This window comes from Trachurus trachurus (assembly GCF_905171665.1).
Source record: "Trachurus trachurus genome assembly, chromosome: 8".
Classification (NCBI taxonomy): domain Eukaryota; kingdom Metazoa; phylum Chordata; class Actinopteri; order Carangiformes; family Carangidae; genus Trachurus; species Trachurus trachurus.
Window position 1 is genome coordinate 6,855,647 of NC_139905.1, and position 17,299 is coordinate 6,872,945.

General features: G+C 42.6%; 2 protein-coding genes across 4 annotated transcripts; one reads left to right on the top strand and one right to left on the bottom strand.

Annotated features, from left to right (window-relative positions):
• Nucleotides 1–246: 246 nt before the first annotated feature.
• dnajc7 (DnaJ (Hsp40) homolog, subfamily C, member 7) lies at nucleotides 247–12,095 on the bottom strand (the record flags this gene model as incomplete). 2 transcript variants are annotated; one of them, XM_083977378.1, is made up of 14 exons in its annotated part: nucleotides 247–564; nucleotides 811–873; nucleotides 2,359–2,511; nucleotides 2,625–2,771; nucleotides 2,926–2,999; nucleotides 6,864–6,955; nucleotides 8,142–8,306; nucleotides 8,548–8,701; nucleotides 9,820–9,938; nucleotides 10,034–10,108; nucleotides 10,439–10,552; nucleotides 10,872–10,996; nucleotides 11,119–11,207; nucleotides 11,989–12,095. In XM_083977378.1, the coding sequence occupies 14 exons, from the start codon at nucleotides 12,093–12,095 to the stop codon at nucleotides 527–529; spliced, it is 1,515 nt and encodes a 504-aa protein (XP_083833504.1). In that variant the 3' UTR covers nucleotides 247–526. The 2 variants fall into 2 exon arrangements, with proteins under 2 accessions (XP_083833504.1, XP_083833505.1); XM_083977379.1 differs by lacking the exon at nucleotides 811–873 and having other exon boundaries at nucleotides 11,989–12,081.
• Nucleotides 12,006–15,442, top strand: nkiras2 (NFKB inhibitor interacting Ras-like 2). 2 transcript variants are annotated; one of them, XM_083977390.1, is made up of 4 exons: nucleotides 12,006–12,141; nucleotides 12,585–12,699; nucleotides 13,093–13,334; nucleotides 14,103–15,442. In XM_083977390.1, the coding sequence occupies exons 2-4, from the start codon at nucleotides 12,606–12,608 to the stop codon at nucleotides 14,343–14,345; spliced, it is 579 nt and encodes a 192-aa protein (XP_083833516.1). In that variant the 5' UTR covers nucleotides 12,006–12,141; nucleotides 12,585–12,605; the 3' UTR covers nucleotides 14,346–15,442. The 2 variants fall into 2 exon arrangements, with proteins under 2 accessions (XP_083833516.1, XP_083833517.1); XM_083977391.1 differs by having other exon boundaries at nucleotides 12,139–12,190.
• The last annotated feature ends 1,857 nt before the right edge of the window (nucleotides 15,443–17,299 follow it).

Below are 17,299 nucleotides of genomic sequence, written 5' to 3' on the forward strand. Positions count from 1 at the left end.
AGCAAGTTACTTATCGTCATGCAGAGAACTCCCCGTCAGCAGTAAGTGGAGACGAGCCGGGGTAAAAGCTTGCTCAATGCTCAGTTGCGTCTCAAGAGTTTCCTCAGGATGTCACTTCCTGCATGAATCCCTAAAAGCTCTGATACGATAGCTGCACAATCTCTCCTATATCTCGAAAATCCAGAGGAAAACGATTGGACCAGTGTTGCTAGCCATTACTGACTTTCAAGTTTGTTTAGTTTGTGTTTTTTTTTTTTTGTTTTTTTTTTAATTCTGGAGGGAAGAAAACCAAATCCAAAAACCAGTAACACTATCAACTTAGTCTGAGCCGCCTCGGCGTCCTTGCTATACGGGCGTTTAAATCATTTGCTGCATGTGGTCATTGGGTTGCATTCATTCAGTCAATGGCATAGACAAGAATCTGACTTGCAATCAGTCAGTCATTTAAATACGGATGGCGGGTCTGGGGGTTGACATTGTTGAAAAGTCCTGATGCAGTAACTGTTTGGGTCGACGAGTCCTCCAATTAACCGAACTGGAAGAAGAAATTTCCTGGTCCAGATGCTGAAAGAAAACGACAAACAGGTCAATGAGAGAAAGAGACGTTCACTGTGCTCTTTCAGTTAGTATCAGTCCAAAGTGTTGGGCAGATTATATTGGATATTTAACTTGTCCTACTCCCTATAACACTCTGTCCCCCAACCGTTTTATCCACCATATCTATCTTTCTTTCTTTGTATGTATTTATATTATGTGCTATTGTATTTCTGTATCTGTTTTGTTTTTTGTTTCTTCCATGTAAGGATTTACCTTCAAAACTAAAACCTCCCGGGCCGCCGAAGAAAGCCTTGAAAATGTTGTTGGCATCAAAATCTGTCAGAAAGAAGATTCAGGTCAGAGTCATTATCAGCACTCGACTATCACCATAGAAACAACTGCTGTTTCATAATAACAACATCCGCCTCCTTCTAGTTTCAGGCCAGATCTAATAAAATTATTAAAAGGATAGTTCAACATTTTGGCAAATTGGCCATAATCCCTATAGTCATGGCAGTAGGTTCGTTACCTTTAATTGTCGGTGCAAGCTATTTTTAGAACGGCGGAGCAGAGCCGTGAGCTGCTCAGAGCTACGCTACGGAGGCTAATGGGATTTCTTGGTTTCCCTCATCAAACTCATACACAATCCAACAACTCCAAAACGCTCAGGTGGACAAGTTATGACCTGCACATTCACCACGCTATGAGATAATAACAGAACGTTACGAGACGGAGTTGTTTTAGAGGAAAATACAGGGACTGCTTGCTGAAAAACTGCCCCCGATGGGAACGCACATCAGCGGTTTTGCATGAATTTACCTCGAAAACAACTCTGTCTGGTAACGTTCGGTTATTATCAAATAGCGTCTCATCTCATTGCACCGACATTTAAAGGCCCCATGCTGTGCACTTTTCTCTGGGTTTATTTACCTGCTGATATCCCTAACAAGATGTATCATTGGTTTTGAGTATCTGTAATCTGCTTAATATCGTTTATATTGCCCCTTTCTGTTGCCTCTTTCTGGAGCTCCAGCAGGCACAGGTCATTTGGCCAATCAGAAGAGAGAATGAGAACCTCTCCTCTGATTGGCTCACTGTTTTTGAGTGGCATGTGGTCAGGCCAATCACAGGCAAGTAACTGAAACCTAAGCTGCATTCATAAAAATTGAAAAAAAACAACTGGTCACGGTGGGCGGAGTTACCTTGTGTGTGACATCACAGAAAGGAGGAAGTGCTATCTGCTCCTCTTAAATAGAATGTTCCTACAAATGGGCGGTGTGTGTTTCTCCGTTTATGACCAGTTTGATGCATGGGGCAGTATATACGTGGCCCAGAGACCTCCCCAAGCACGAAAAAATAACCAAAATCACATTTTTCATGCCATGGGGCCTTTAAAGTAACAAACCTACTCCTAAAACTATAGGTATTATGGCAATGGGCCAATTTGCCAAAATATTGAACTATCCCTTTAACCATTTGTTTGATTTTTTGGTCACAATGTCTGTGTGAAGTTTTGAGTTAGGGTCTAATTAGTTTGTCGTCATGAGCGTTTGTGCACAAACTGAAGGGATTCCCTTGAGGAACTCCTACTGTATTTCTTCGTGAGTCTTTGTGAATGTTTGTGTGAAATTTGAGGACAATCCGTCACGCTGTGTTAATATATTGTTTCTAAAAGAATGGGACAGATGGACAGACAATCCAAAAACAGCACGGCTCTGACTCTGACCGTCATCGGTGTGGAGGAATAAAGAGGAGGATCCCTGGTATGACTTGTATCTCAGTATTTCCTCCTCCCAGCTCAGAGTTTTCCCGGGTACTGACCTCCCATGTTCATGCCGTCGTCCTCCAGATCCTGGCCGCTGTCGTAGCGAGACTTCTTCTTTGCGTCTGACAGCACGCTGAACGCCTCGCCCACCTCCTTGAACTTCTTCTCCTCCTCTTTCTGCATCTCAGGACTGGCGCTGCTGTGACGGTCTGAACAAAACAAAAAAAGGTACAGAGCGTGAGCGTTACGTTGGATCAGGAGTCAGGACACAGTGGCTCTGCTGTTGTGTATAAAGGCCACGACGGCTGATGAAACCACGCACCCGGGTGATGTAAAAGCGCCCGTTTGCGGTACGCTTTCTTGATCTCCTCCTCTGTGGCGTGCTTATCCACCCCGAGCACTTTGTAGTAATCTTTCCGTTTGCTTTTCTTCAGCTCCAGCTGAGCGTTTTTCAGGAGGTGCTTGTGTTCTGTGGGATAAAGAGAGAGAAACAACGAAGGGATGAGTTGATAAACAGCAGGAGGAGAGATGTTCACATCAAAACACTTGACAACAACAGTGCAAACTGTTTTACGCTCCATGAATCAGACGCGCCGAGAGCGAGAGTTTGTCCTGACTCTCACCTTTTGTCTTCTCTGTCTGGTAAACCTTCTCATAGTCTCTCACCGCCTCCTCATACAGCTCTGTGTCCATGTAGCTGCAACACACAACACACACGTCTCATATTGCTCCTTTAATACATCTGGATAATAAAAATAAAAGAGCAGAAAATGATAATGACACTGTCTTCAGTTTGTCCAGGTGTGTATGACCTGATGGTAGGGATGCCCCGACCCCGATCGGCCAGTTTTCATTAAAGACACGTGATCAGTTGATCTGAATTAACGCCTCCAGTCACTGATCACTGTGGTTAACACTCTGCTCTCTGTGGTTTTAACAAAGTGTGTGACACTAATACAGCATCCTACAGTCAAATAACAAACCCACACTTTGTAAGCAGCCTGTATCAGACTTGAAATCACATCATTCTTTAATTTGAATAAACCTGAATTAGTATTATGAGACATGTGGCCTGTTGAATAGTCTGTACATTTGATCAGGGATGCAAACGGGTCAGGACCAAAAAAGAGAGGAATTGTCTGGCGGGCGGGCGGGGGGGGGGCCTCACCATTAACAATATCACAGAAAAGTCAATTTCCAGTAGTTCAACCCCAACCAAGTATTGAGTGCATATAGAAGGACAGTTTTCAGAAGGCCAACATTTCTAGATTAAAAATGCTTTAAAAAAATAAAAACCATTGCAATATTTCAATTTTGGAGATACTGATTTTTAGGTCTTCACTGAATGTTAGTCATATACTATTAAAATAAACAGAAGAAATAAAGACATGGGATTTAACATCCCATTCAGTGTGTAATGGACATATAGGCCTATATAATGTGTTAGTTTCACTTTAATTGAACACATTCTACATCGCGGAGGCGACGTCTCTCCTTCACCGTAGAAACGGGGCAGAGCTCCGTGGGAGACACCTGCCTGACACAGCAACGGACATGATGCACGGGGGGGAAACGGCGGCGCCGTCGCACCGAATGCACGCGGATACGCGCCGCTTTGGGTAACGAGCGCGCACGTCGCGTCTACATTGGAGGTGAATAGGAAGGCTGTTACCAGTGTAATCAGAGACAACCATGAATGAGTTGTCGCACACACTGAGGTGAGCAGCAGAGCGGCCGCACCGTGACCGCGGTCCGCTCCAGCTGCCTGGTGTCCCCATTACGCACCACGCGTCTTTTCAGTCACTTGTCCAAGTTCTCCTTCACTGTTTTTTTTCGAGACAACACTCATTCTCTCTCTCTCTTTTACCGGCGGTGTCAGCTGATGTGCACATCTGCAGCAACCCAAACAAATGCACGTGTTACTGTTGACTGGCTCTATTCCAGCCACATGATTGGTTCGGCGCGGTGGAAATCTCATTATCATTGGTTATTTGTATTGTCTGCCAAAACATGGATGAATGAAACCTATCGACCAAGTCTCATATTTATATCGAGGAAAAGTTATTTCACAATTTATAGACACAACACCGACAAGCACTGAGAGCCGCATGTTGCAGTGACGTTATATAGGCTATAAAAAAAATAATCCGCAAATAATAAACCGACGAAAAGGTGCAATTTGCCACTTACAGTAACTTCTTGTCGATGTATTATTTGCGGGGGCTTTCGGGGGATCTGCTGACGGTGGAGGATCTGGGACTGATTGACTGTGGACCACCACCAGTCTGATCAGGTCCATCACAGCACAGCAGCTGCAGCTCTGCCCCGCTGTCACATGACGCATATCAGCGCAATCTGTTTACATTAAACCGACATCAGGAGAATAATGAGAATTAGCCTATGATTTAAAAAAAATATATTTGTTTCGAATTTTGGCCCCTGGATCATGATTTTTTTGGGCGCATTCTTGGTAAAAAAAAAAAATCCTCTAAAAAAAAGACAGTTGGGATGCATAATGTGTCTCATAACAGTATACTGTGCGTCACGTTATCGTCCCCCCCCTCTGTACTGAGCTGGCCGGTACTGGGTATAGCGTCCTGCTGATCACCGCGCAGAGGCACCGGCCGGTCTGAGCTGCGTTCATGTGCCGACTTTAAAACTCTCCAGTCAGTGACCTGGTGGCGGCTGTTTTGGTCGTCAGCATTTTATCCACGCAGCGACCGTCCACGGCTTAGTGGTGTTTTATTCTAGGGGTCGGTGGTGGCTGTGAGACAGCAGCGGCTCCACGGTGAGAGGGGGGGGGGGGGGGGGGGGGCAGCTTCTGCTCACCTGACTCTGTGCAGCTTCTTCATTAAATCCAAACAAACAGTCCGACACAGCGACGCACTGCTCCTATTTGACTGTAAAGTCTCTGTAGCTCATCAGCCCGGAACTCGCCGTCATGGATCAGAAGCGACGGCGGCGTTTGGCCTCAGTGTCTCGGACTTCCAGAGCAGCTACAGCAGCGTTGTGACCTCAACCATGGTTGGTGAGAGCAGAAATGTTGTTGTAGGCCTGTGCATATTCTCATTTGTCCAGGTCATAGTATTTCAAAGGAGGTTAAATCGAAAGCAACTGGACTTATACTGAGTCTCCACACCAGATAGTTGGACCAGTCCCAGCCTGGTCAGATGCTACATGAACTGATGAAGCCTCATGGATGAGAGGTGAAACGTCTTCCTAGACAAATAACTAAGTCCAGTTGAACCTCCTTTGAAAAAAAAAAAAAAGTTGTTGGCGGGCTCGTGAATTTTTTTTGAAACGAGTGAAAACGAGCGATAAATCGCATTTCTCGCGTATCTCGCGTTTGGTTGCGCGTAAAAGCTCGCGCGAAAAAAAAGCGTTCCTCGTGTTTGTGTGGGAAGCCCCTGTGGGTCTTCCCACCAAACACGATGAAATAAACGAAGACGCGAGGGTCCCGTCGCCATAAAAGAATCGCGTGTATTGCGTCGCAAAAAAAAAAAGTCGCGTATACCGCGTCTCGCGCCTAATCGCGTCTCGCGCCTAATCGCGTCTTTGCGTCACGGCCTTTTACACCGCGGACGTAACGAATAAACGGTGACGGTGTGAACGAACAACATAGAACAGGACCAGACGTGGCGTTGTTACCTCTTTTCACCTACAGCTCCACTCTCCCTTACTTACACTAACTACTGTTATTGTTGAGGCCAGAGAATTGTGGGATTTGTAGTTTTGGACCAATCGCAGGTTGTGCTCTTTCTTTTTTGTGATTTTCCCGGTTCACACATGTCTTTTTTTTTTAGGGGCAAATGCGAGTGAAATGCTCGCCCATGGTGGGCATAAGAAAATTTAAGACCTGTCTAAAATTATTTAAGACTTGAACACAATAATTCAACAAATTTAAGACATTTTAAGGCCTAAAACTGTGTAATGGACATAGCCTATATAATGTGTTAGTTTCACTTTAATTGAACACATTCTACATCGCGGAGGCGACGTCTCTCCTTCACCTCTGAAACGGGGCAGAGCTCCGTGGGAGACACCTGCCTGACACAGTAATGTACGTACCGACTGCACGCGGATACGCGCCGCTTTGGGTAACGAGCGCGCACGTCGCGCGTCAACATTGGAGGTCGGCAGTTATCAGTATGATCAGAAACCATGAATGAGTTCGCCTCAGTTTCACGTGATTGTCACTGTCAGCCTGTTAGAAAAACATTTTACTGACCCCAGCTGAGACGCTGAGACCCCCCCCCCCTCAAAACAAAATCTCTTCGGATCTGAATGATTCACACAAGTCACCTAATTGGTCATGAAAAAAGCGAGTTTCGCTTTTCGGCGCGCTGTTTGCATCCCTGATTTGATTCAGTCTATAAAAAACTACTTGCAATTAATTATTCCATGTGTACTTCAGTCGTCCTTACAGTACCATCCTTGTTGCTGCTGTGATACGTAACGAACAGTGATCAGTCTGAGCCGAGCTCACTCAGACATGAGACTGTGTCGGGGCATCTCGACCGGCTGTGTCTGTTAACAACGGAGTTAGAAATGTGAGGGATACCACTGTGCTCTCCGTAAATAGGCCTTGATGTAGGTCTCATCCAGTTTAATGGCCTTCGTGCAGTCTTCAATGGCCTGTTCTAGTTTCTTCAGCTTTCAAATAGAAAGAAAAAGAGAAAAAAATGAGCATGAGCTTGGAAACAAGAGACAGAGAGAGAGAGAGAGAGAAACCAGCAGTCTGGTTCACTGACAGAGGAAAGCACAAGGAAGCAAAGATAACACAAAATACTTTATACTGTGTGTCATGTGTTGTGTCGTGTTGTGTACGCGTAATGTTTTACTTGCAGTGACATCACCGTGAGTCCAGAACAAACCCGGCATTTTACTAGGACTATTAAACCTGTCATGTGTGTGTTTGTGGTTCTGTCTTTACCTTTTTATCTAACACACACACACACACAGCTCTCTGTCTTTATCTGCTGCTCTCTGGGTTTTGTCAGAGTGCGTGACGACGACTTCTGCTCAGTAATGAACCAGAGTCAGACACAGTCCACACAGCTTCAATACTGGAGTCACAGTGTTGTTCCTCCTGGTCAAATACGTGACAGTTGTCCATACTTTAACTTGAGGTTTAAATGCTGAAATACTGATTTATCATTATTATAGTGTTGTATTATTCTATAGTTTTACAGGTTTTCCCTTTAAAGATATACCCCTTATATTTATCTTTTGTTGTTTACTTGGGGTTTTGGGTCTGTTCTGCTCAATTTTATCTTTATGCTTTTGTATCCTTGTAGCAAATTGCTGTAAAATACTAATAGTGTTTTGAAGTGCTATAGAAATAAAGTTTTTTTTATTATTATTATTATAATTACATTGTTTTCTAAAGTTTTTTTCAATTTCTTTATTTCTAAACTTCCAAACACAGACCTCAGATCAGATCAGACCTCAGATCAGATCAGGGTTCAAATATGACTGACAGTGTTGGAGTTGGATCTGATTGTTTTTCTCTCACTTTCAAAATAAAATAATTCCTGCCACAGACTAAGAGCTCTGTTTATAGTGAATTTACTCATTTGTATCACTGCATTTATTGTATTCAGTATATTTTATCCTATTCTAAAGCCTGACCAGGGTCAAAGACTGCAAAAAAACTGAAGCTTAACGTCTTGTATGAATCGCATTTTCCATTTGTTGTGGCAATGTTGTATATATCGTCCCTGTTAAATTAACATTAAAATAAAATATAAAAGTGTGCATTGTCTCCTGAGTGTTCTGAATTCAGTGTGTTGAAATAGCTAAAACGGAGGATGTTGTAGAGGTCGGTGGTGTCTCTTACCTTGGACCCAACAGTGGCTCTATTACAGTACAGCTTGGCATTAGTCTTGATGTTGTTGGGGTCTATTGTTAGTGCCTCAGAGTACAGCTCATACGCCGCCTCAAAGTTTCCTTCCTTGAACGCCTTGTTCCCTTCCTCCTTCTTGGCTTTAAGTGCTTTGGCATTCTGGGAAAACAGCACAACATAATCTTAAAAAGCTCCACTAGCTCATCTCAGAGGTAGTAGAAGTCAATCAGGCTTAAAATGGAACAAAAAAAAAAAAAAAGGAGAAATGCGTCATTTTCTTGGGCAATTTTCCTCTTTCATTAACAGGAACCCGTTCTGTTCACTATATTTATAGGATGTCACCAAAACAGAAGTTGAACTGGTTCACGAGATTCTTCTCTACCGGATGTGAATGACTCACTCTGCAGGCGAGCCGAGCCTTGTCGTGGTCGGGGGCCATTCGCAGGGCCTGGACGAAGAACTGGACGGCCTTGTCGATGCAGTCCTCGTAGTAGAGACAAAGACCGCGCACGTACAGCGCGTCCGCGTTGGTGGAGTCCATTCGCAGGATATCACTAAAGAAGAAGAAGAAAACATGCATTACAACAGGAGAAATCACAGTATTTCCTTTCATCGGCTTTAAAGGGTTAGTTCACATCAAATGATTCGACTGTGGAGTCCGTGTTTCCCTGCAGTGATGACACAGAGTCCTGGGATGCAGTGGTAACAGACATGTGCATAATGGAAAGAGGGCACCAGCCACAGTTATTAGTTGCTCTCTCTGAACTGTGAGAATGACTCCCCCTCTCCTCTCTCCCCACCCCCCCCGGCCCTCTACCTCTCTGAAAACAAAACAAGCGCCACACATTTTCCTGAAGGCAGGAGCCAGAGAATCGTCATTTTCAAGTCAAATGAGCACAGAGGGCTGATTGTGAGGCTCTGCCGTCTGCACAGTCTTGTGATTTGTAAAATCTGAGATCAGGTTTAAGAGTGTCTAGAACCCATGTGAAAGACCTGCACTGAAATATCTCCAACACCTTCAGATACATAAAAAAACATAAAGCGGTGCATCGTGTGTTTAGCGCTGTGGATTTCTGTGCTCTGTCATCATCCAACAAAGATGAGTCAGCTCAATAAATCATTGTAAACCCGGTGCAGTCAGTGCCCGACAACATTTAACACGATTGTTATGGCTCTATAGAGGCAGATGATTTTCCAGATGTTTACATTTCACTTGACAAATCACTGTTTTTCCATTTCTCTCTTGCATCTGACTGATAAACATGTTACTAATTTATAATTGTGTTTTTTCCTTCTTCTTTTTTTGATACACACATTATCTAATTTGTAAAGGTTGAGTTGAGTTGAGAGTCTTTATTGTCATTATACTAGATAATGAAATTTTTATTGGACCCACAGCTTAAAAACATACAGTAATAAATAGAATAGAAAAGAATAGAAATAAAATGATTTCTTGAAAAAATAAGTAGACTACAAAAGTTCACTTCTACCCTATTTCATTCAGGAGTTGCATTTTTTTTTTTTTTTTGCATTAAACTGTTTTTCTTTTCTTTTTTCAATGAATGAAACAAACAAATAAATAAACTAAAAGCTGTGTGGATGCATGTATTGAGCTTTGCAAATACCTGTGTCTCCAATAATGTCCAATAACCAGAGGAACGTGCATCCTCACCTGGCTACAGACTGAGCCTCGGGGTAACGTCCCAGCAGTGCTAAACACTCCGCCTTCAGGATCTTGAACCTGTGGCAGGCGGCGGCCGACTCCAGGGCCCGGTCCATGCAGAAGACCACCTAGACACAACAACAACAGGAGGAGGAATACCTTGAATACACCATGGTACACACATGACAAAATGAAGTAACAGCGTAAACACCGAGCTGCTCACCATCCTGAAGTCTCGCTTGTCAAATCCAATCTCTGCCATTCGCTCGTACTCGAGGATGGATTCTGCATTCTTCACCTGCCAAAGGAAATCACAGTGCTCAGTGACAATGAAAAAAAAAAAAAAACACATCTAGTGGTCAGTTTGCATCATTGCATTGCAGCCAGCAGTGGTCAAACCAGGTCAACGTTAACAGCAGTGGTGTCTAGTCTGAATAAGCTAAAAACTCACATCCTGGTCAGCTCATGGAGAATTGACAGTAACTCCGTCTGTGGCTGATATCCTCTTAAACCGCTCGGTATCAGACTTTTTGCACTTTATTTGCACTAGCGAGGCCAAAGCTTATCTGACAGTGGATAATCACATCCAAATTGTCAGATGTCCATGTCCAGGCCAAGGCCAACTCACCTCCTGCTGGGCCTGGCCGTTGTCTGGCTCCAGCTCCAGAACCCTCTGGAAACAGCGGCTGGCTGCCATGGCGTTGCCAAGGGACAGGTGGCACTTGCCCTCTCGCAGATGGCCCTGTGGGTGAAATACGTACAGTTGGGAAACTCAATAACATTCCTCAACTCCTGTCCTCACTGAGGTCAGCACTAGCACCACTAGCTCGCACTTAGGCCTCTGTTATTGTGTACTACATCTGAGGTGCAGCTAATGAGCTACAGCTTAATATGTAGCCAAGAGAAACATCATCACAGACAAAACTGGTATAGCACTGCAATGTAGGAAATGACTAGATTAAAAGGATCCAGTTAAAGTTTACAAGTTAAGGTGTTATTAATTGAAAAATGTGTGATGTTAACAAAGTGATTAGATTTCCCATTTCGGAGACACAACCCACCTTCATGAAGGAGTTATCTAGTCGTACTGCTTGCTGGGAATCCTCTAAAGCCTCTCTGTATCGGCACAACATCATTAATGTGGCTGCACGGTTTCCATAGTAACTTGCATTTTTCGGGCACATGTCTGTTAAAAGACACCCCAGCAAAGTCAAAAATCAAACTACTGCCTGTTACCAAATGCAAAACAAGAAGTCAAGAAAGACTCCTTCTTCCACTCACAAAGGAGGATTGTTTAGGAATATTTACCTATGGCCTTGGTGTAATAGTTGAATGCTTCTGCATAATCCTTCTTGATATAAAACGCATTGCCTTGCTCTTTGAAGCCCTCTGCTTCCCTGTGTCAAAGTAAAGCAGGAAGACAGAATAATAAAAAAAGAAGGTTAAATGCAAATTTAGCACAAAGCATGATGAGAAAGCACCATGGCATATTGTGTGGTTGTAGCTACAGTAATAAGAGACTGGGTTCATTTACTTGACACACTGTAAAACAGCAAATCTAAAGGCATCACATTCATATTCATAATCAGCTGCATGTCCAGGGGTTGTTGTGTATTTATGACAGTGTGGGTCTGATACTTCACTGGCCTGAGTTAGCTAAACATAGTAAGAGCCAAAGCAGCAGCAGCAGAGAGTCTACTGCTCCAATCACACACGTCGCAGACAGACAGGCAGGGGAGGGAGAGCAGAGCCAGGAACATATGACACCATGCTGTGGGCCACTGCCATTACTTTTTTTGGAAGCCTTTCATGTTTTACATCACGACCACACATTGAGTGAATGGTGTCATTATAACTAGTTATGGCAGCTAGCAGCAACCCATTCAGAGGGATATTGCAACAATGTGAAAGCGGCATTACCCTGCCTAAATCAAGTTTAAGAGTCGACACTGAACGGAAGGGTTTTAAAAACACTATCCGACTTGCAAAAACAGAAAATCCAGCACAGAAATCCATCAAACCACTCCGGGGCCAAATTTAGCTTAAACAGTTAGCGGCAGAGCGCGAGTTAGCGACAAGAAATTTAACATGTGGAGGGCTCGTGCCGGCTCCTAACGGTCAAACACTTTGTTGTAAATGTTGTTCAGCCGCTGACAACCTTCACTTCACGTGTCGTACCTTTCTATTTCTTCGTCGCTGAGCAGGTCCATGTCAGGGTCCATGTTCAAACCATCACAGTTCTCCGTCGCCATTTTGCCGTCAATGAGGAGGGGGCGGGGCCACATCACTGCAGTCGGTGACGTAGACTGTAAACAGGAAGTAGTCCACTGGGTAAGCAGAGCGGCTAGCTTGTTGTCAAAATAATTCAGTGTCATAACGAGTATGTTGAGTCCAAATACTCGCTAATAACGACGCATAATTATTTAAATAGACGCGTTTTTATCGTATTTGTTATTTTTAAATAACATTCGCGGCATAATAATGTGTGATATCGTGTATTTCTCCGAAAGCTAATGCTAAGCTAATCGTAACTGTACATTCCTACGATACTGAGCTAACTAGCCGACGTTTCATACTGTAATACCTGTGACTAATCATTTTTTATGTTTGCTGACAAGTTATTTATTAGCTCTGTGCTGGTGAATAGTAGTAAATGTGTCAAACAGAATAGCGAGGTGCAACGTAGCTTTCCAAATAACACCTGCAACAAAGCTATGCACTTAAACTGTAATAAAGCACTTTATTGAACTGTTTTTGTTTTTTTGTCTCTTCAGATTTTATGACCCGAGAGAGTCATGGGCAAAAGCTGTAAGGTGGTTGTGTGTGGCCAAGGTGCTGTGGGGAAAACAGCTGTTTTGGAGCAACTACTGTATGCCAACCATGTTGCAGGTACACCTTTGTATAATGATATCAAGTTACATGCTGTGCACTTTTTATTTCAGCTATCAAATACTGTTGACAGTGAGGAACTGGGCGTATCTAACACTTAAGGCTTTGCTGACTGCAGCCTGTATCTACAGTTCATGCAGTACTTGGTTGTCAGTAGTTGTCTGCATGTTTAGTGGCATTACATATTCAAAATATACAGTAAATCCATGCACTATTCATAATCAATTTGCTCATTGCCGTTTGTGACAGTGGTTTTATTTGTTGAACAGATTTACATCATATTTAAATGTTTTATATTTATTTCAAATGCTCAGTTACACAAGCATGTGTCTTAATACCTGTGCAGTGCATCACACAAAGTAAACACAGCTGTCTTTGTGTATTCACCATCAGGTTCGGAGCCCATGGAGACTCTTGAGGACATCTACATCGGCTCCATAGAGACTGACCGCGGTACACGAGAGCAGGTGCGCTTCTATGACACCCGCGGGCTCCGGGATGGGATGGAGTTCCCTCGACACTACTACTCTTTTGCGGATGGCTTTGTTCTTGTGTATAGCATCGACAGTAAGGAGTCGTTCAAGCGAATGGAGGCCCTCAAGAAGGACATAGATCGTCACAGAGACAAGAAGGAGGTGAGGACTAAACATCTGTATAAGCTTAGCAATTTCATTATGTCTGCACTTACATTTTAAAATACTGAATTGAATTTCCATTAGAATGAATGTGAATAAGAGATATATGATTACACTGTGTCAGTATATAAGCTTAGCAATTTCATTATGTCTGCACTTACATTTTAAAATACTGAATTGAATTTCCATTAGAATGAATGTGAATAAGAGATATATGATCTCACTGTGTCAGTAATCATCAGCTTTTAAATTCATGACATCACCTAATTGAAGTTCATAGATGATTCATAGATATTGATTTATCTCCCTTATGTGGAATGAGATCTATGAATTATTAATTTGACAGTGGTTTCCGATCACAGCTCAAACTATAGCACATGCAGTGAGCAGCATTGCTGTGTTATTCTGTATTGTCTCCTTTTTATGGTTGCCTAGTATGTCTTTACATCTAGTATCACTGTCTTACATAACTTGTTGTATGTCACTGTACGTCAAATTAACTGTCACTTTGTGGTATGTCATTGCTATATGTTAGGCCTACTGTCTCTATTCTTCTTTTCTCTTGTGTCACTGTTGTCATATGTGCTTTTATTTTATATATTTGAATGTTATACTCCCCCTTTCCCTTGCCCCTTAGGAGGTCTTTCACCTCCTACCAGGCCATGGCCCTAATAAGAATGTATTCTTAGCAATTCTTGCCTGGTTAAATAAAGGTTTACTACTACTACTACTACTACTTTGACTAAACCGATGATCTGGATTTCACAGGTGACCATTGTTGTCCTGGGTAACAAGCTGGACAGGCAGGAGGAAAGGCGGGTCGACTCGAACCAGGCGCAGAACTGGGCGAAGAACGAGAAGGTCCGTCTGTGGGAGGTGTCGGTGGTCGACCGGCGCACGCTCATCGAACCGTTCGTCTACCTGGCCAGCAAGATGACGCAGCCGCAGAGCAAGTCCACCTTCCCCCTCAGCCGCAACAAGAACAAGGGCAGCGGCTCCACAGACAGTTAAATGACCAAACACTGTTGTCATGATCCAGAGGGAGTAAAAAAAAAGAAAAAGGGAGAAGAGGTTTGTTAAAGGGAACTTTGTTTTACTAAAGGATCAATTCTGATATGAAGGACTGAGGTGGGGAAAGTTTTAAGAATGTGGAGAGGTGGTGAGAGGAAAGGCAGGATGATTGTATGCATATTTATATACAGTGAGCACACATCTATATTTGATGTTTTGGTAAATTACGACTGATTTTATTTTGACATATCAGTTCAAATCATCAGAGAATGCACGGCTACTGACAAGAAGCATTTCATCTCAGTTTGAGCTCAAACTGCAGAGTTTTAAAATATATTCACAGTGCTCACTGTATACATAAATTAGCACACGTGCACATGCACACACACACACACACACAGACCAAATCACAGCTTCATTCGTTACCTAAATACTGCAAATGCTCAATCTCACATGTTGTAAGTTATAACTGGTGAAGGGATTTACTGATGTACAGTTACTGTGCTGTTTGTTGGTCTGGATATTTGTTACACTATATATTATACATATCTATATATATGTATGAAGAGATTCACTTTGATTTTTGTAGAGTGAATGATTGACATTCCTTATCACACATGGCCTTCTGTACCGGCTTTAAACAGACGTTCAGATGATGAAGTTTCTGCAGGCTCAGGTGCTACGTTTTCTGCTTGATGCACATGAAAAAATAATAAATGAAAAAAACACTGGGCACATAAATAGATTTAAGAAGATGTCATACACTCAAGACCATGACTCATTATCAATTACAGTGTCACTGCTGTAGTTGGGGCTGGTCCATTCATACTGAGCTGTAAAAGAACACATGAGATGTTCACTGACCTGTTCATTCAGGGCGCAACATAAGGTCAAGTATGTGCAGCTTTTATTATTTGTTTTGACTGAAAAATGGGAAATTTGTTGATTTTACCTTGAATATTCATGTGTTCATCAACTAATACATATCTTGTTTTTGTGAATATCAAGCATCCTGGTTTCAACATCCTCAAAATGTGTTCACTTGATGTTTGTTTGCATGTCTTGTAAACAAATAAAATGATTATTTTTTTCTTGTGCCTGAACAGTTTGACGTGTGTTGTAGTTTGTTTCATGGCCAGTAGATGTCTCTGGTCTTCCACTCAATCACTGGTTGTCCTCAGGAGACCAGTTAATAGGATGCATCTTTATTGATTCCCTGTAGAGGAAGCTCATAGTTTACACACCAGCACGGAAAAAGAGAAGAATGAGGGTAAAAAAATAAATTGGAAACAGAATCTGAAATGAATAAATACAAATGCAATACATGTTTACAATAAATATAGAATGCAATGTGGGCCCTTGCATGTGCAATATATAGAAATATAGAATTAAATGACTGTGCAATATACAGTCTGTCTTTATTGAAGCTGTTACAAAGGATCCACTGTAGTTTCCTTCATATCAAAATGTGTATCCAGCTCAGAAACTCAGTCCTCTGCATCTGACTGTGACTAATCTCTGGTTTCAACTATTTTTCGATGACATTTAGGAGGCAAACAAAATCATTGTGTGATGCAGCGAACCTCCTTCGGTGTACTGTATGTGGTGATTTTGATTTTGATCCAAATGCAGTCACAGTTCAAAGTGTTTCTGTTCATAAATGATTGTTTTACAGGGATGCAAACAGCGCGCCGAAAAGCGAAACTCGCTTTTTTCATGACCAATTAGGTGACTTGTGTGAATCGTTCAGATCCGAAGAGTTTTTGTTTTTGGGAGGGGGGGGGGTCTCAGCGTCTCAGCTGGGGTCAGTAAAATGTTTTTCTAACAGGCTGACAGTGACAATCACGTGGAACTGAGGCGAACTCATTCATGGTTGTCTCTGGTTATAGCACATTATATAGGCCTATATGTCCATTACACACTTTTAGGCCTTAAAATGTCTTAAATTTGTTGAATTATTGTGTTCAAGACTTAAATAAGACAGCTCTTAAATTTTCGTATGCCCACCATGGGCGAGCATTTCGCTCGCATTTGCCCCTAAAAAAAAAAAAACATGTGTGAACCAGGAAAATCACAAAAAAGAAAGAGCACAACCTGCGATTGGTCAAAAACTACAAATCCCACAATCCTCTGGCCTCAACAATAACAGTAGTTAGTGTAAGTAAGGGAGAGTGGAGCTGTCGGTGAAAAGAGGAAACAACGCCACGTCTGGTCCTGTTCTATGTTGTTGGTTCACACCGTCACCGTTTATTCGTTACGTCCGCGGTGTAAAAGGCCGTGACGCAAAGACGCGATTAGGCGCGAGACGCGGTAGACGCGACTTTTTTTTTTTTGCGACGCTACACCCGATTCTTTTATGGCGACGGGACCCTCGCGTCTTCGTCTATTTCATCGTGTTTGGTGGGAAGACCCAAAGGGGCTTCCCACTCAAACACGAGGAACGCTTTTTTTTCGCGCGAGCTTTTACGCGCAACCAAACGCGAGATACGCGAGATAAGCGAATTAGCGCTCGTTTTCACTCGTTTCAAAAAAAAATTCACGAGCCCGCCTATTTTCACTACAACAATTTTTTTTTTTTTTTTCAAAGGAGGTTAAATCGAAAGCAACTGGACTTAGTAAGTCCAGTTGCTTTCGATTTAACCTCCTTTGAAAAAAAAGTCTAGGAAGACGTTTCACCTCTCATCCAAGAGGCTTCATCAGTTCATGTAGCATCTGACCAGGCTGGGACTGGTCCAACTATCTGGTGTGGAGACTCAGTATAAGTCCAGTTGCTTTCGATTTAACTTCCTTTGAAATACTATGACCTGGACAAATGAGAATATGCACAGGCCTACAACAACATTTCTGCTCTCACCAACCATGGTAACGACGCACAGTATACTGTTATGAGACACATTATGCATCCCAACTGTCTTTTTTTTAGAGGATTTTTTTTTTTTTTTTTACCAAGAATG